General features: G+C 39.2%; 1 protein-coding gene across 4 annotated transcripts in view; it reads right to left on the reverse strand.

Annotated features, from left to right (window-relative positions):
• LOC148880646 (pleckstrin homology (PH) domain-containing protein) overlaps nucleotides 1-19,873 on the reverse strand; it is a 172,320-nt gene that overhangs the window by 39,311 nt on the left and 113,136 nt on the right. For all 4 annotated transcript variants that reach the window (XR_016104620.1, XM_088962621.1, XM_088962620.1 and 1 more), the window contains 9 exons: nucleotides 14,623-14,747; nucleotides 13,962-14,474; nucleotides 4,275-5,036; nucleotides 4,100-4,173; nucleotides 3,665-4,013; nucleotides 3,458-3,556; nucleotides 3,231-3,386; nucleotides 1,396-1,577; nucleotides 778-1,287 (listed from right to left, as the gene is read on the reverse strand). Coding sequence is in view for 3 of the 4 variants with exons in the window: in XM_088962621.1 (XP_088818747.1) it covers nucleotides 778-1,287; nucleotides 1,396-1,577; nucleotides 3,231-3,386; nucleotides 3,458-3,556; nucleotides 3,665-4,013; nucleotides 4,100-4,173; nucleotides 4,275-5,036; nucleotides 13,962-14,474; nucleotides 14,623-14,747 (2,770 nt within the window). In the remaining variant the exon portion in view is untranslated. The remainder of the gene's footprint in view (nucleotides 1-777; nucleotides 1,288-1,395; nucleotides 1,578-3,230; nucleotides 3,387-3,457; nucleotides 3,557-3,664; nucleotides 4,014-4,099; nucleotides 4,174-4,274; nucleotides 5,037-13,961; nucleotides 14,475-14,622; nucleotides 14,748-19,873) is intronic.

The raw sequence follows: 19,873 nt of genomic DNA on the forward strand, positions 1-19,873 counted from the left end.
AATTGGAATCAATATTCTAATTGAAAGATAAAAATCTGTATATTTTATATATATATAATATATATATATATATATATATATATATATATATATATATATATATATATATATACTATCAATCAGTATAATTGACCTAATGGGACTAACTTAATGTATATTAACAGGAGTGTAGATTGACTTGCAACGTTTGCTAGAGCAAATTACTCTCCTTTCTCCTCTTTTTCATCTCAGTAATGTTGCATCTGGATAAATTTTAATCAAGTCAATATTTTAACAAAAATTTAAAAAATTGGAAAAAATTTTCACATCTATCAGAATAAAGTAATGCCATGATCATGAATTCCTGGTCGTCCATAGTGGCATTATGATTTGAAAGTGTTCTAAGGGTCTGCGCTTCTTTTATTTTTTATTACTTCTACATATAAGCTAAAGTTTCCTGCATATTTGCAATTTGACATTTCCATGAACAGTCATATTTCAGACAGGAGTTGGGTTACTGGTTTAGCTACTGAGTTTGTCAATGAAATTAACATTGCACTTTAAGAAAGACATTGTCCAAAATTACATAGAACAAATGTTGAAATTCTTGATAATCATCACTAATTGCCATTATGTTCTGCAGAAGAAAGTAAGGATTAAACCATGAATAACTTTTATGATAAGGCAGTTTTTAGGTAAATTTATTGGCAGAAGTTCAAGAAATCATGGAGGCACAATAATGAAGTTAATCAGAATTTTGACCAGTTCATGGAGTCACCATCCCTAAAACAGTCTTACCTGCTGGTAGTCCCACCATCATAACCAGTTGAATATGAAATAAAAACTCTCTCCAAGTATAGATACGAAAGCTCTCGTGGTCGGTGGTCTATTACAGAAACCCCAACAGTTCCCAATTCAATTATAAGCTCTATAGGTGCAACATTGCTCTCCTCGGTTCTCTGAGTACCCCAATTTCCAGAGGATGCTAAGGTTTTACTTTCGTCAGGTGAACTTGATGATGACCTGTCATCATTGAACCTAACAACCTTGATATTACCTATTTCCAAGATCTGAAACTTTAATCCTAGTGTTGTTTCATCTATGGAATATTCAACAATCTTATCCAAATTGAACTTGTGGACAGTAATGTTATTCCCACTGTTAATTTCAGCATCAATAAATCTTTGACCATATGGATCCTCCCAAGAGAAGTTTGTAGTTGACAGAGGTTCTAACTGGATCCAGGCATCATCATCAAAGCCAGATTGCCGAATTCTGATCATCTTGCTCATTGTTCGGTTCTCAATCCTGCAAAGTTTTCATTAGAGAGTAGTAAATTACATAATATGGTGTGGACCATTCTTGCAATAGTGTTATCCTGAAGTAATTTGCAAATGATAGGAAGCAGAAATGTACCTGATAAGGCCACTTGTGGATCCTAAACGGAATACAACTACAAATCGTGATCCCTCCTCATAGCCTCGAATTTCAGTCCTTAAGAATATCCTTGCACCATTGTTTTTCCTCAATACCAAAGAGATGGTGTCTTCTTTCATGATTTCAACAGGAAAACACCATTCAGTATCTTCCAACCGAACCTAAGAACCAAAGTCAGCTGTTAAAGAATAAATAAAAAATTCTTAAACCTTGAAATGAACATTCAAATTTGTCCAGCTAGATGTTGTCCTGTTTGTAAAGTTTACTAATAGACCTGTTCACGGGCCATGCTTCTTGGCTTGACTTTACATTGTTTTAAGCTCGGGCTTCGAGCCGGGCCCATTCAAATTTTGATAAAAGTTAAGCCCGAGCCCAGCTTATGAACATGTCTATTTACTAATGATCATATGACCAGAAATAGGGATTATCAGTGCAATGAGCATATCTCAGATCATAGTCAATAAGTTAAAGTTTCGCCTTCACCCAAGCCTGTATAATTTGTAGTCTCACTCTCAACATCATAAGCCTTGAAGAAGCGCATGTGCCTGTAATCTGTATTTTGTTCTGGTTGAATTTGTGTATACTTGAGTCACTTATTTAAAGATCGCAAATATTCCATAGCTATTCACAGTTTTGACCTATCTTGCTTTTATCATTAATTGCCTTACTACCAAATTATAATTAGGAAATGATTATTAGATTTTGGGGCTGGTCATAAGAAACATACAGAGATGATTTGGTTCACTTGGATAAAAATAAATCAGAAACTGATTGTTTCTGATACAAATTCAGTAGAAAAAGAAGAGAAAGCAAGGTCACGAATAGTAGAAAAAGAGAAGAGAAGAAGAAGGAGAGAAAGAAAGGGTGCGGTTCAATCACATTAGCCACACCACTTAATCTTATTTATATTTATAACTTTACAAGGAGTAGAGTTACTCTAATACCTGTTGAACAGGAGAAGAAGAAGATTGACCTGCACTTTGTTAGAGAAAGAATTGTCTCAGGAGAACTCTGCATTCCTTATACTCCTTCCGAGATGCAGATTACAGACGTGTTAACTAAAGGACTAGCTTCAACGAAGTTCTCAGACTTACTTGGCAAGCTAAACATGATTGACATCCATGCTTAGCTTGAGGAGGAGTGTTGGTTCGGCTGTTATTAGTGTTTATGTTGGTCTTATTTGTGTCTTATGTTCTTAGTTATTGGGCCTAAACCTGTTTAATGTTTTAATTGTTTATTTGTCTAGGTGTCCCATCACTAATCAGGGGCACTCTAGTCTGTTCATGTAATATTATTTTATAATCATCTATACAAACTTGTTAGGTCGGCTGAAGAGTTTAAGTTGCCTCTCTCATATCTTCTTCTTCTTCTCCCTCTCCCTCTTCTTCGACTGCTGTAATCCAGCAAACATAGCAATCACCACTACCACAGTAAGTGCTAATATGGTTGAAATACAAACCTAGTAGTCAGAGAGCATAGAAGAATTTCAGAACATTTATTTGGAACAAGCATTATTCACTACATTATAGCCCACAAAATATATGATCAATATGTTCTACATTTCTTATACCTTATTTCTAATAATTAAACATTTAAATTGTTAGTCTTTATTTGTTTATAACATTCACAGTGTATTTCCTAAGAGTATCCATGCATATTTAAAAATTTTCCAGTGTTCCCACATGTATCCATGTCTATGAACGTGTATCCATGCATCCTCTAAAATTGACGTAGGAATAGTATACTGATTTTATATGACTCTGAACGTTGTAAATTCTCTTAATAAATAAAACACACAAGAAGAGTTTATTTACCTGAAGTTTATCTGATCCCCCTGTTTCATGAGAAACAAATGAGACTCTTGTTTCATATGCAGGTAGAACTTTTGGCTCATCTTGACTGCTATGCTTTATAAAAATATCTTCGCCTATTCTGTTTGTAAATGTCATAAATGGTCGGACAGAGATTACCTAAAGAGGAAAAAAATCAAATATGAATCTCCATATAGGAATTCCTCAAATCCTTAAAGTTTTGTAGCTACCTTTGTAGGAATGGATTGATAAGGACATGGTTTAGAGGAAATAAAAAGCCGGATATAATTTCCATCACCATCATAAGCATAAAGATCCATTGATCCATCCTAAGGAGGAAAAACAAAAATAAATAAATAAATAAAATGAAATTATTACTCCTTAAATCCACCATATAAAAAGAATTGATGTGATCTGCAATTTAGGATAATACCAACCATGTCACCAAGAGGAGAAAGGTCTCTAACAGGTCCAAATTGTTCCTTGCCAGACTGACTGATAGATACTGAGAGGCCGACAAGTTTAAAGTTCACGACAGAATCAATCGTATAACCCTCAAATATCTCCTCTTCAGTGATTTCCTCAAGTATTCCTTCATTGTTCTGCTTTGACTGAAATGGGAGAGAGAAATTTCGCTTTTGCCTACTTCCTCCTCTATCAAGAAGTCTATATTTTAGCGGTGGGCATCTGGCACTTGAAATCCAGTAAGGAGCATAGACTCTAACAGCTTTGGACACCATTAGCTGTTGTTTGTCCTGGTTTTGTTCAAGAATGATTTGAACAATCCTGCATAACATAAAGGTTATGAGATTAAAGAAGAGAGAGAGATGGAAGGAGACTTTTTCAACATGTATGTGCTGGTTATGACAAACCTTCCAGAAAATGTACTTCTTAAACTTATTGTTTTAGATGGAGCCCCACTAGGATGTGATATAAGGACAGCTTCCTGGAAAGAAAAACATGGATGGAAAATTCCAAATAAAAAAAGAACAAGATTGTATTAAAGCAGCAAGAATCAATGAGGGCATATTAAATTTCAAAACTTACTTGTACTGGCCGCCATCCTCTCTGTGGAAGAAGGGAAAAATACAAAGGATTCCTCATATCAGCATTATAAACCTTTACAGTATTTCCTGGTAAAAATATTCCTTGAGAGGAAGCAACAAACTGACCATTTCCATGCACCTCAAGAACAGAAAACTCTGCTGGCAGTGGGAGAAAATTAGTAATAGATAATGGAGATTTAATTACGAGGTTCCAATCGTGAATAGGATTTGAATGGATATCTTTTCCTATCTCTGTGGATTGTATGCTCAAACAAAACCAAAGTCCCTGAGAATTATTTGAAGAAGTTCCACTTATTTGGGTGCAATGCAGTAGTTCCTCAGACTCAGCTAGAGTTGATACACAAATTTCTGAAACTTCTTTTGGTTGGCTAGAAAACTCTTTATCCACAACTGAACTCCAAGAATAGTCATTAGGATTATCAGTGTTCCATGGCCTTAATTGCATGATGTACCGTCCTGGATGTGTCAGGCATGACAGAGGAAGAGACATTGTATCTCCAGGTTTTAATAACCCGACAGATATCTGGTGCTTTGCATCACCTGAGATGCGTGTCCTGTTCCGGATCCATCTCCTTTGCCTTGCATAATTGACAAACTTTAAATGACTATATGAATCAGGCCATTTCAGATGTTCAAGGTCTGGAGCATAAACCCATCCCTCGGCATTATTTACTGATGAATTGTCAACATGCCATTCATCAATCCATTCCCAACCTGGTGGTAAATCAACTTCCGAAATCCCCTGTATTACAAGAGTTGGAACAAATAATGTGCTCATTAAACCAGAGGCAGTTGGAATTTGGAAACAAATTAAGGGTAAATTTCTTAAGTAAATCACTGGACCAAAAGGGTTCTTGGCCAGCATAATGGAGTTATTATTAATTTATAAGTGATGTTTTCATTCATATCAAGAATTTAACTAAGATTAATTCTGGTCTGATGAGTAAAAAGAATGATTGATATGAAGAAAATAACAGTTCATCTAGGGCTTGTCCTCAAAGGGAAGGCATCAAAATGACACAGAAAAAACCTATCTGATGTAGTTCTCAACTTGGAGGTAGAGCTTTAGAGGAAGAGAAGCAGAACAGATGGTAGATTAAAAAGGGAGAAGTTAAGACAGAAGAAGAGAATAACAAACCAACTAAAATAGGGCCATTTGTTCCCTTCAATTCTACTTATAATAAAATAAACAAAACTACAATACCACCCATGTGGTTGGGTGGTGTCTGTGAATACTGCCTCCCACTTCCACTTGTTCTGATGATTGGGTGGGGTCTGTGATTGCTTAAGCAGAAAAGGGAGCTCAAGGAATGATGAAAGATTGAAGGATGGCAGCCTTAGGAGTGGTTGTACAGGATTTTGGAGAGTTGTAAGGGAAATTAAAAGTTCTAGATGCGTGATTAGTAGGTAGATTTCTCGACTCAGATCTGAATGAAAGAGATGTTTGAGAAAGGAAGATGTCTGAGGTTAGGTCAGAATGTCTGCAGAGTTTTTGCTTGTAGGGAATCTCATCACATTTCTGGGATAGCACTTCATGCATGTTGTACCAGACTTTCAAAGCAATAGGAGAGACTTGCAGAAAGTTCAGGAGATATGACTTCCAAAATTGAAGGTGGGATGAACTCCAGTTTGCTCAATTTCTGGTTGAGACGTAGGAATTTCAGTTGATCCTGTCAAAGTTAGATTTGTTCTTTGCTAGATTTGTTCTTTGCTAGGTTAGCAATTGAAGGAGAAGAGCCTACATTTCGCATTAGAACGACAGTGATGGAAGAGGAGTTGTAGGGAGGCGATGGGGGAATGAGGATGTGGAGAAGATTATTGTACTGGAAAAATTAGAAGGAAGAGAAGAGGGAAGAGAGGAGAAGAGAGAAGAAGAGAAGAAAGAAAGAATGATAGGCCAAAGTTCTGCTGCGGTGCCAGCAGTAGTTTATAAACTAGTGTTAAATATAGTGTTCAGAATAGGGTTATTTTAGTCTTTTCCCTCACTGTTTTTGGTTCTGTTTTGTCTCTGTTCTTAAGTTACATTATCAGGGGTAGTTCTGTAATTTTCATTTCATTATGAATAAAAACAAAGAGGGGCATCAGTTGAGTTTCTCTCGATTCTCTTCATATTTCTCTTCTTCTCTCCTTCTCCATTGCTTCTCTTCCTGGGTTTGTACCAGGTCTTTTTCTTTATTTATTTTACTAAATACAGGTCTGATCACATGGTATCAGAGCCTGGTTGATCGACCTGCTCGACTGCATCTGTGAAGGACGCCTGAGACAGCATCGGTTGAGGATTTCTTCCAATAAAAGGTGAAAGGAAGAGGAAGGACCAAAACGGACTGATCACCCAGAGGGTTAGGAGGTTTCTGTGCCTCAAGTTGCAATGTGTATTGGTTTTTCGATGATGTATTAGACTCCCTCTATTTGGCAGTTTGAAGAGGGACTATGAATGGTGCAGATCGGATGATCATTGTCTGTGTTTGGTGGGTTTGTTTTCTGTGAATGGTGAGGTCGGTTGACTTGTAGAAGAATTTCTTGTGTTACTCTTCTTTTTTAAGGGGTTGTGGCTATGCTGTTGGTGTTTCCAGATTAGCGGTTGAGTGTTTTTGTTGACTCTGGAAGGTGTTCGACTTGGGAGTAAGTTGCAGAAATAATTTATTTGTGATTGGATATGAGAGAATGTGCAAATCATGACATGCCTTTGGAACAGTATGGAACCTCATATTAGTGTGAACTTGATGTTCTTTGATACTACGAAAGAAATCTGGGAACATGCCAAACAGCTGTATTCTGGACAAGATAATGTAACTAGAATATATCAATTACACTAGGAATATTTTCAACTATGACAAGGTGATAGGAGTGTGGAGTACTATGTTAGTTTAAGAGTTTGCACAATGAGTTGGATTCATACTAGCCCCTTTCAATTGATCTCAAGGTGCAGGAACAATAACAGATCAGTTGGATGTGGCAAGATTTCTTTGTAGGTTGAGGTCTGAATTTGAACCAGATCACAGAAAGCTCTTCATTCTTACAGTACACCGCTGCAGTGGCTCTGTCAGTTAGGTCATCCCTCTCTTCTAGCTCTCAAGAGTCTTGTTCCAGATGTTGTGTTTGTTCATGAGTTACAGTGTGAAGTCTGTCAGCTTAGTAAACATCATCATGTTTCTTTTGTTCCAAGGGAATCTACTAGAGTCTCAAGTCTTTTTGAACTGGTTCGTTGAGATGTTTGGGGTCCTTGTCCAGTTGAGTCTTATAATGATTTTAAGTATTTTTGTTTCCTTTGTTGATTTTTTAAGAATGATTTGAATTTTTTTAATGAAATCTCGTACAGAAGTGTTTGACATTTTCTCTCTTGTTATGCTGAAATCAAGAATCAACTTGGTATCTCCATTAAATATTCTCATTCTAACAATACAAAAGAACATTTCCAGTGCCTGTTTCATATATTCTTTGAATCTCATGGCATTATGCATCAATCATTTTGCTCCTCTACTCCACAACAAAATGGAGTGGCTGAGTGGAAGAGTAAACATTTGATACTGCTTGGGCACTTTTGATTCAGATGTCAGTTCCAAAAAATATAGGAGTGATGCTTTCCTTACCTCTTGTTTCCTCATTAATCGTATGCTTTCAAAATTGTTACGTGGTTCCTCCCCACTCTCTATCATCTTTCCTTCTCAGTCTCCTTTTCCCTTGCCTCCATGCGTCTTTGGTTGTGTTTGCTTTGTTCATCACTTGGGTTTGGGTTTGGATAAGTTGGACTCTCATGCTCTTAAATGAGTACTTTTGGGATGCTCTTAGGCCCAAAAAGGGTATAAGTGCTACAACCCTTCTCTTTGTCGCTCCTTTGTTCTTCTTGATGTGACCTTCTTTGAGAATGTTCTTTCTTTTCATCAAAGGAGCGTACTTCTCTTTGTCCTGGGATAAATCATCCCCACCTCCCCTCCCTTTGCTTGTGGAGGAGGTGTTTGTGACTACTACTATTGTTCAAGAGCCCGTGCGACCACCAATCAATAGAGTATATGCTCATGATCCTCCTAGTGTCATGTTTTAACCTTCTCCCACTCCGCCTCAGCCATCACCGACTCCCCACTCGACGGATCATTCTCTGGGAGCAAGAAAGCTCCCCCAGAGGAGGATCCATCCTATGAGAAATGGGTGCAGGAGAATTACACAGTGATTTGGTGGCTTGTGAACTCAATGCAGCCACAGATTAGCCAACATTACCTGTGGTTGAACTCGGTTAAAGAAATCTGTGATAGTGTTGTAGAAACTTACTCCCAGAAGTTGAATGTTGCCAGAGCCTACAAACTGAGAAGTGATGTGAAGAATCTAAGATAGGGGGAGAAGTCACTTGCAGCATACTTCTCAACCCTGAAATCTCTATGGCAAGAGATTGATTTGATGGAGGTTGTGACATGGGATACCCCCAAAGATGCTGAAACATACAGGAAATTGGTTGAAAGGAATAGGGTCCTTGAGTTCTTGACAGGGCTGAACTCTGAATACGACATTACAAAACAAAACATCTTGTCCAAGGAAGATGTTTCATTGTCACAAGCATATACTTTGGTCAGCAGTGAAGAAAGTAGGAAGCAAGTGCAGGTTCAAGGAGTCGGTATCAATGATCATTTTGCAAATATGGGAATTAAACCCAAAGGGGTTACAGGAGCTCACAATGGCACAGGAAGGAAGGACGTGGTGTGTGAATATTGTAAGAGGCCGAAACACACAAAGGACAAGTGCTGGAAATTGCATCCCAATCTTGTACCTATCAGATTCCAGAAGAAGAATGATAGTAGAAAGACAAGAAGTGCACATGCAGCCACAAGCACAGATACAGAGGTTTAGTCTACCAGTGCACAGTTGGCAGCCATGAAAGCTAAATATGAGAAGTTTGGAAAGATGATCAACCAGCTTGAAGGGGTAACTTCATCATCCATCCCTTCTGGAAGTCCAGCCACCATTGCATTTGCTCACTCAGGTATAAAGGCTTCAACTAACCATGCATCCACCTCAGGTAATCACAAAACCCCTTGGATCATAGACTTAGGTGCTTCTGATCACATGACCAACCTTTCCACTTTGTTTGTTTCATATGATTTACTTCCTGGTCGTGACAAAATCACCTTAGCTGATGGTTCTCTTCCCCTATTTCTGGCAAGGGAACTGTCAAGGCTATCGACTCCTTACTCTTATCTTCCACTCTTCATGTGCCTAAATTAAATACCAACTTATTATCTGTAAGTAGCCTGACCAAGTCATTCAATTGTTGTGTAACATTTTTCCCTTCTCACTGTGTGTTTCAGGACCTGAAGTCTTAAAAGGTGATTGGGAGTGGCCATGAAGCGAATGAAATATACTTGCTCGACACCCCTGGTCAATGCTTTGGTCATCCCAAGAATATTGCTTTTGGTTCTACTTTTCAGAGTCTGTTAGTCAAATTATGTTGAATCATTGTTGGTTGGGTCATTTACCTTTTTCTGTTTTAAGCCATTTGTTTCCAAAACTGTTTAAGGGAGTCAGTGTGTCCAGTCTCAATTGTGAGACCTATCAGTTGTCAAAGCATTGTAGAAAAAATTACCCTTTGAGCAATAAAAGAACCTCTTTTCCTTTTCATATTGTGCACTCTGATGTGTGGGGGCCTTACAACTTATCCTCTATAGGGGGTTACAGATATTTTATCTTGTTTATTGATGACTTTTCTAGATTCACTTGGATATACTTAATGAAATCCCAAGATGAAGACCCAAGACTTGTGAGGCAATTTCATGAGCTTGTTTTAACTCAATTTGATACCAGAATTAAGGTTTTCAGATCCGACAATGCAAAAGAGTATTTTGAGAAGAGTTTATCCTTGTATCTCTCTGACATGGGGGTTATTCATCAAAGCTCCTGTGTTAGAACCCCTGAACAAAATGGAGTTGCTGAGAGGAAAAATAGACATATTGTTGAAGTTGCAAGGAGCCTTTTGTTTGCCTCACATGTTCCCACAAGATTTTGGGGTGATGCTGTACTTACTGCTACCTATCTCATAAACCGTATGCCATACAGGGTTTTAGGGTTTAAATCCCCCTTTTGTCTTCTTCATCCAGACAAGGATCTCTTCCCAATTCCTCTTCGTGTGTTTGGCTGTACCTGCTATGTTCACATTCCAAGTGTGCAGAGACATAGGTTTGAACCGAAAGCCCACAAATGCATCTTCCTTGGTTACTCCCCCACACAAAAGGGTTATTGTTGTTTTGATCCAAAGACTGGCACCCGACATGTCTCTATGGATATTACCTTTGATGAACTTTCTCCTTTTTATGGTTCCTCTCAGGAAGGACATTGTTCACAGGGGGAGAGTCTGTCACAAGTTTTTCCTCTTCCTGTCCCAGTTGAGTCTCTCGACAAACCTGTATCCTCACCAATTCCTCTTCGTGTGTTTGGCTGTACCTGCTATGTTCACATTCCAAGTGTGCAGAGACATAGGTTTGAACCGAAAGCCCACAAATGCATCTTCCTTGGTTACTCCCCCACACAAAAGGGTTATTGTTGTTTTGATCCAAAGACTGGCACCCGACATGTCTCTATGGATGTTACCTTTGATGAACTTTCTCCTTTTTATGGTTCCTCTCAGGAAGGACATTGTTCACAGGGGGAGAGTCTGTCACAAGTTTTTCCTCTTCCTGTCCCAGTTGAGTCTCTCGACAAACCTGTATCCTCACCAAATGAATCAAAAGAGGATCAATCACTTCATACCTCTTGTCCTAGTGCCCCTATTTCTTTACCTCCTCGTCCTATCCATAATCCCAAAGTGTATCAAAGGCAGAGATCCAGGAATGAGCAAGTAGTTTCCCTTACAACAGATGAGGCTCATACATTCCCAATCAGCTCCTTTGGAATCATCCTTCCCAGACCTTGATGTCCCCATTGCTGTTAGGAAAAGGAAGCGGAAGTGTACCGCACACTGCATTTCCAAACACCTTTCTTATGACCTTCTTTCTCCTTCATGCAAATGATACTAGGGAGGTGGTGGATTTGCCTGAAGGGAATGATCCAATTGGGTGCAAGTGGGTTTTTACCATTAAATACAGGGCTGATGGAACTATTGAGAGGTACAAGGCCAGACTTGTTGCAAAAGGCTACACACAGACATATGGGATTGACTACCTGGAGACTTTTGCCCCTATTGCCAAGATGACATCTGTGAGGGTTCTTTTATCTCTGGCAACTCACTTTGATTGGCCTCTCTATCAGTTAGATGTAAAGAATGCATTTCTGAATAGTGATTTACATGAGGAGGTCTACATGTGTCTTCCCCCAGGGATGTATGGGAATGATATGCAAGGAAAGGTATGTAAATGGAAGAAATCACTTTATGGTCTCAAACAATCTCCTAGAGCCTGGTTTGAGAGATTTAGAGCTGCACTTGTTAAATTCGGCTATGTTCAGACACAGTCAGATCATACTCTATTTGTGAAGAAAAGTAGATCTCTAGCAATGTATCTCATTGTGTATGTTGATGACATTATAGTGACTGGTGATGATGCCTCAGGCATTCAGGCCCTTAAGTCTTTCCTCCATACAGAATTTGAGATTAAGGATCTGGGGGAGTTGAGATACTTCCTTGGCATAGAAGTTGCCAGATCCAAGGATGAGATTCTTATTTCCCAAAGGAAATATGTTCTTGATTTGTTGTCTTAAACTGGAAAACTAGGTGCAATACCAACTGCAACTCCCATTGATATGAGTCACAAACTTTCAGCTTCGGATGGAACTTTGTTGGAAGACAAAGGGGTCTTTCAGAGACTTCTTGGGAAGGTTCTGTACCTATGCATCACTAGGCCAGATATTGCGTATGCTGTCAGTTGCATTAGCCAGTTCATGCAATACTTCAGGGTATTGCAGTCTGGTGGCTGGTAATGTTGTGGCCCGATCCTCCGCAGAAGCAGAGTATAGAGCCATGGCACATGGAGTCTCGGAATTGTTGTGGCTAAGGTCCTTAATGGTAGAACTTGGGATTGATCATGACAAACCCATGATGTTGTACTGTGATAATCAGGCTGCCATCAACATTGCTCAAATCCGGTACAGCATGATCGAACCAAACATATTGAAGTTGATTGACACTTTATTCGAGAAAGAGTCTCCTCCGAAGAAGTGTGTCTTCCATTCATTACTTCTGAAGGACAATTGGCAGACTTTCTCACCAAGGGCATTTCCAAGGCAAGGCTTCATCATGACACTAGCAAGTTGGGCATGATTAACATCTATGCTCAGATTGAGGGGGAGTGTAGAGGAGATGGGCCGAATGGCCCATAGACTGTCACTTCATGTTATGTTATGTTTCTCTCTGTTATGGGCCTTATTCTGGGCCCATACTCTGTAGTGTTCTGTTTTTTTGTATTTTTCTGCCCACTCAAGGGCCTCTCTATAATTTATCAAAGATTAACTTAATAAAAGAGTATTAGAGTGTTAGAGGGAGATTAAGTTCGATCTCCTCATCCTCTAACTCTCCTTGCCACAGTTCTCTCTCTCTCTCTTCTTCTCTGATCTTCTCTAATCTTCTCTTGTTAGTTTTTTCTGGTTTTCTAGCACAGTCCCATACTTCTAGGACTGTTTTCAACTATTTCCTCCCACAAAGGTACAACAACCACTAGTGGATTTCTTGTCATCAACAAATCCAGCCTAATCAACATCTCTATATACCTAAACCTTCAAATGCCCATGCTTTTGGAACAACAAACCAGCACCTGGAAACTTCTTAAGATATCTAAGGATCCTCTCAGCTGCTTTTAAGCTAGTAGCCTTAGAAGCATGCATGAACTGGCTAAGAGCACTTTCAACATAAGAAACATCTAATCATGTCATGGATAGATACAAAAGTCTTCCTACAAGTCTCTACAATTGCTTCACACCTTTGATGGTCTCAGCTTGACAATCACCTAGCTTATGATTTGGATTAATGGGAGAGTCAGCTGGTTTCACCCCTAACTTACTAGAATCTTGCAACAAATCTAGGATGTATTTCCTCTGTCAAATGAAGATCCCCTTTTATGAACGGGCAACTTCAATTCCAAGAAAATACCATGAGGGACCTAAATCTTCTACCTTAAATTGAGTGGCAAGGAACTCTTTAAACTTTTGAATTTTAGTTTTCCAATCACCACTGATTACTATGTCGCCAACAAATACTATTAAAGCTGCAATTTTTCCTTTCCTTCACAAACAGTGTATGGTTGGATTGACATTGCCTGTAGCCTATCCACTAAACAACTAAGTGAAACTTGTTGAACCAAGCTCTTGGTGACTGTTTTAGGCCATATAAGGATTTCTTCAGCTTGAACACTTTTCTATATATGACTGTACACCTCAACCTATATATGACTGTGATTAGAAAATAAAAATCACTTTTCTACGGGAAACTTGATATGATCTGGGCATCCACCCTTTTATTTACATGTGCATATATTATTTAAAGAATCTAGACTGAATTTGACAGATATACCACCACCACCATATCAAAAAGAAAATGAGAAATAATTAATAGAAATCAGAAGTAAAAGAAAGCCTTGTATGAGCTCAGAAATAAATTTAAAGCATGATCTAATGTACCACTACAGTAAAGGCAATGACTTAGCCAGTATAAATGAGAGCTATCCTTAGAGACTACATGATTAGATTCACAAATCACCTGATGAGAGCATCCACCTCCAGAGTGATCATGTTTAGATTGAGTGAAACACCCAACCCAGCCAATGTCTGGGTTGTACTTTTCAGTTTCAAAGAACACATCTGTTATGATGTTATTATTATTGATTTCTTTGTCTTCACCTTTGCAGCCATCACTAGTTGACCTTTTGCTTTCAGAAGATGCTTTAACTTTGAGACACAGATCAAGTACAAAATCTGTGTTGTTGCTAACAGAAACCAGAGAACGAATATTTACATATCTGTTGCCGTCTTTGACTCTTACTTCACTTGCAACAACATCATTGCCAAACCGGCAACAAGCTGCAGGTGCAGCATAGTTTAGTTTCATGGTAGTCCAAGGCCCTTCTTGGGTAGGACTGATTTGAATGAATCCAGGTTTCCTTCCATTACTTAACATTTGCATATCATTTTCAACTTCTGACCTCTGTGAAAGTATTACACCACATCTTATTCTCCCATGAGACTCCTTACTTTTATCTTCTTCGGTCATATTCTGCACAACCAATGCAATGTTATTTTGTTTGCCCAATAATGCTTCTAAAATAAATATATCTACATAGAATGCAGCCAATAGGACTATCAAACCCTAAAGGATGGGAACATAAAGAAAAGCACAAGTAATATGAAAAAAAAACATTTACCAATGCTTGTGGTGAGGATAGTTCTATCCAAGACAGTTCACTTATACAATCATAAGAATCTGAATTGTCATCAACCTTACTTGCCATCTGCTTCAAAGAAGCTGAATAAAATCCAACAGGTGCACCTGGAAAATGAAACTCCATGTTATTTAGAAAATGTCAAAATTTGTTACTTTAATATTTATATTATATCCTGTGACTTCATATCTATCTAGGTTTCTTCCTCTTTGCTCTTTTATACATCACAGTACAACTCTCTAATTTTAGTTCATACAATCAAGGCAGTCAGATTTTAAAGTTTCTTTTAAATTTCTCCAAATAATCTCAGTACCTGAGATATGAATGTAGTGGGCAGAATTATCAATTATCATCATCAATATGCACATTTCATCTTGTCTTTTGGCCGTAATGTCTATCAGGCAGCTGACTCTTTGTTCCCCTAGTTCCTCCAATTTTCTGGTGTTGCAAAAGATCTCTTTCTAGCAAAGAGAGGTCTAAGGCAAGGTGACTCCCCTAACCTCTTTCTGGTTTACCATAATTGCAAATATTCTTAGCTGTCTCATTTCTAGATTTTCTAGGTGCAGAGTAATTAGGGGGTGGAGGATGGGAAGAGAAAGGATAATTGTCTCTCACTTGCAGTTTGTAGATCTTGTCCAGAAGCTGAAGTGAAGAGAAGAGAGAAGAGAGAAAGAGAGGAGAAAAGAGAGATCTGAGAGCAAGAAGAGTTGCTGGCAGCACCAGCTTTTTTGGTATTTATATTAGGGCGACCAAACATAACATAAAGAGAGGGGAATTACTATAGTACCCCTACAACACTAACAGAAATAAAAAAGCAAAGAAAAGAACTTATAAACAGCCTTTTAATACTCCCCCTAAAGTTGGGACATAGATGTCAATCAAGCCCAACTTGTCACAAAGATCATTATGCCGCAAATGATGTAACCCTTTTGTGAAATTCGCCCACCCATTCCGCAATCTTTATAGCGTCTATTAGATGGATCCTACCATTCTTTTAGTGGTATCAGAGCCACAGGTTCTAGTCTTGAACCAAAAGAAAATCAGATTTGAACCTGTGCAGATGGACAGAAGTTGTTTTGCCAAGATTTGCGTAGATTATTTTCTTTATTTCAAGAAACTATTTCTTATTAAGGGCGATTGATCTGAAATTAATTTCTTTTCAATCCAAATTTTATTTAGAACTGTTCTTTATTTATTTTGATTTAATGGACTGTTCGAACCTGGAGATCGTAGTGCAGATTTGGCGCAGATGGTCTGCGCACCCTTTTTATTATTTATTCATTCAACTCGGTCTGTAAATAATTTTTTTTCTTTTTTTTTCTTTTTCTAGACTGAATGTATAGGATTTGATCAAGAATGTAATTAATTAATAGAAATAGGATTTCTGTAATTTTTATTTTCTTGATTGAAGAAGAAAATAGAAGAAGGCGGTGCTGGAGATTTGCAGATGGAGAAATCGCTTTCTGCGATTTGTAGTTTGTGAAACTACAACCCTACTGATTAACCTCTGTTTTGCAGGTGGTGCGAACAGTCCATATTTGATTTGTGATTGCTTAAAATCAAAATTATTAATTTCAGATCTTTCATGGATTAATTCTTGAATTGAAAATCAGTTTCGAACAATTTCGGACTAGATTGGACCAAAACTGTTTGGACCGAATCTGGAGTTTGAAGGGGACTATTTTCAGTCCATTTTTCTCCCTCTTGCAGTTCCAAATCTGATGTACCTGTAAAGCCCAGTTTTAAAAGGATAAAACTGCAAAAGCACACTCTAGTGAGAAAAGTTGTATGGGTCGAACTACTAACTACGATTCAGCCCATATACCTAGTTGACATTAATTGTTAATGTTATGGATTTTAAATGGGCTGTTCAATGGGCTTTACAACAATTAATTAATTGGATCAATTCTTCCTTTACCAGTGATGTTTGGATGTTTGATGTGTTGGGACCATGGGTCATAAGGACTTGGCCCATGATGACTCGTTAGTGGCTCTTGTGCACACCATGGCTGAATGCACATCATTTCCATGGTGTCCCTTAAGGTCATTGGATGACCCCTCCTTACTTCGTGGGCCCCACAACCCTGAAAAGGGATGCGTGCAGAAACCACAGCTGATTAAGGCCCACCAGAAATCTGACTTTATGAAAGTCAGTGGGAGCCACTCTAGTTTGACCTAAAATTAGAACTAGGGCGTAATTTTGTTCCCTCCAGCAAATATGAGTGCATGTGATAGGGAGATCCATATGATGGACTCTCTAAAGGCCTTCTGTCAATAGCACAATGATGGGTCCTTCAGTAATGAGGAAACGCACCATAAAATTGGGCTATCCATTTGCTGTTGGATTAGTTAGAGTGTTTAATAAGATGATAGGGGCATCATAGACCGATGTGGGAGGGGCTTCACTAGAAAATGGGAACTCTCACGGTACCTTGGCGTAACCTGAATATGATGGGTGAGCACTCACTGGACAGAAAGGTTTACATGAAAACAGCTCTGAACCTTGTCTAACAGAGGCCAAAGGAAACTCATTTGATGAGTGGATATGATCTGTCACAGAAAAGTGGTGGGGTTATGCAGCTGAAACAGTTAGCTTCACGCACCCTATGTGATTTCCCACATTTCCAGAGACATTTCGTTGTCTCCGTCACTGAGAAAGGAGGGAAATCTTAGAGATGAACAAATGGGAATGGAACATAGATTAAAAACCATATTCATGTAGGTAACATGAATCGAACTAAGGTTGTGGACTTAACGTCTTTGTTGTTTTATTAGGAAATGGCAAACGGTCAATTCGCAAAGCTTCTAGACGATAACAAGCTTAAGGGCCCAAACTATGCCGACTGGTACAGAAATCTTATGCTGGTCCTAACTTCCAAAAAGTTAGAAGGTGGTGAAAAATCCTGCCCCGGAGCATCCAGGTGATAGGGCTTCTGAGGCCCGTAGGAGGGACTACCAAGATTGGGAGGATAAGAACTCTCTAGCCCGCTGCTTTGTCATTGCCTCATTAGACAACTCAATACAGAGGCAGTTCGATCAGATCGAACTAGCCAAGGACATATTGGACAGTCTAAAGACAATGTATGAAGAGCAGAACTGTTCTACTCGACAGAAGGTCCTGAAACTGTTCATGACCGCGCAGATGTCCAAAGGGCAGAAAGTTCATGACCATTGTCTTCAGATTATGGGCTACATTAATGAACTCGAAGCCCTTGGATCCGGGCTAGATCTTGGCACGCAAGTGGATGCCATCCTGAATTCTTTGCCCTCTTCCTTCAATGCGTTCACAATGAACTACAACATGAACAAGCTGAATGTCAGCGTCCAGGAATGTTGTACGTGGGGATAAGATCACCTTTTTTTGGTGTTGTACGTGGACGATATCCTACTCATTGGGAATGATGTAGGAATGTTGAATTCGGTCAAGGTATGGCTATCACAACAGTTCTCCAGGAAAGATCATGGAGAAGCTTCATATATACTGGATCTTCGACTCTATAGAGATAGATCGAAGCGGATAATTGGATTATCCCAGGCTGCTTACATTGACAAAATTGTCAAAAGATACAGCATGGAGAACTCCAAGAAAGGAAACGTTCCTTTCAGGCACGGAGTCACTCTCTCCAAGAAGATGTCTCCCAAGACTTCTGAGGAGATTGAGGGCATCATGTATGCCATGCTGTGCACTCGCCCGGACATTGCTCAGGCGATGAGTGTGGTAAGAAGATTCCGAGCCAACCCAAGGCAGGAGCATTGGAATGCTGTGAAGAACATAATCAAATGCCTTCGAAGGACAAAAGAGTTTTGTCTGGTATTCAATGGTAGTTTACTACAAGTTCTAGGGTATACTAATGCTGATTTCCAATCAGATCCAGATGATAGAAAGTCTACATCTGGGTATATTTTCACGATAGGATCGTGTGTTGTTTGCTGGAAAAGCAGCAAACAGGGGTCCACTATAGATTCCACAACCGAGGCCGAGTACATTGCCGCAAGTGAAACTGCCAAGGAAGCCGTGGGGATGAAGAAATTCATACACGAATTGGGAGTGATTTCGTCCAGCACATCACCCATCCCGTTGTTGTGTGACAACAATGGAGCGATCGCTTAGGCTAAAGAGCCTCAGGCCCACTCGAAGTCAAAGCACATCGAGAGGAAGTACCGCGTATTGCAGGAGATCATTGGTAGAGGGGATGTCCTAATTCAGAAGGTAGCATCAGCGGATAATGTGGCAGACCCATTGACTAAGCCATTGACACAGAAGGTGTTTGAGAAACACGTGGAAAGTATGGGACTCCAGCTTGTATCAGATTGGACCTAAGTGCAAGTGGGAGTTGTTAGACAGTTTTGTATGCCCTTAGCTTCAATCCGATTTGATGTACTTTTGATATTTAGTGTAAATAAATAAAGTGCATGTATGATTCATGTTGTCTGGTATAATTCTGTGTAAGACCCTAAAACTGGACACTTATTGAGACTCGTGTTAATTTTAAATGTTCATAGCCATTGGATAAGTCTGGGGAGATTTATCCTACCAAGGCTGATGCTGGTGTGCCACCAAGTGTTGGGATGGCCTGTCTCAGCCACCAGGGTAAGACCTAAGGCACATGTAGTATGGGATTACTCAAATCCTTGAACCAGACCAGATTTCCAGTATTGCCCTGGACCTTGGAGACAGATGGGCAAAACTGGAAAGTTACACCTGACCCCTAGACTCGACTATAACACTTCACTAGGTGTCGGATCGGGCTATCTTTGATATGCCAATCAGTGAGATCCTTAGCAGGGATCAAAACCTAGGCATGTTGGGGCAGTCTGAGAATTCATCTGAGTGGGTGATCATAGTGACAGGTTCAGCCCCTTTATCGGACAAAGGTAATGATCAGGAATGCACTCTCTCTGATGGAAACCAAACTGCCGGAAGTTGATTTCAATTGTTGGAATTTTGTTTTGCAAAATTTATATATGATATATCTATATATATATATATATATATACATACGGTTTTGAAATGTTTGCAAATGGTTTTAACTCATGGGATCCATGTGAGTAGAGAGCGGCACTGTTCCTTGCAGCTGAGGGAGAGGTCCTCTTTATCGGGCAGTGCTTGATCATTATGGGCTAAGAGGTTAAGTGTAAGACCATTTAGGATAGTACCTAATGGGCTAATCTTGCACCTGCCCACAGTTCTTGGGTTTTTACAAGATGGCTTGGTCCAGGGACCACTTAACAC

This window comes from Nelumbo lutea, chromosome 1 (assembly GCF_056320005.1).
Source record: "Nelumbo lutea isolate HS-2025 chromosome 1, American lotus-T2T, whole genome shotgun sequence".
In the NCBI taxonomy this organism is placed as follows: domain Eukaryota; kingdom Viridiplantae; phylum Streptophyta; class Magnoliopsida; order Proteales; family Nelumbonaceae; genus Nelumbo; species Nelumbo lutea.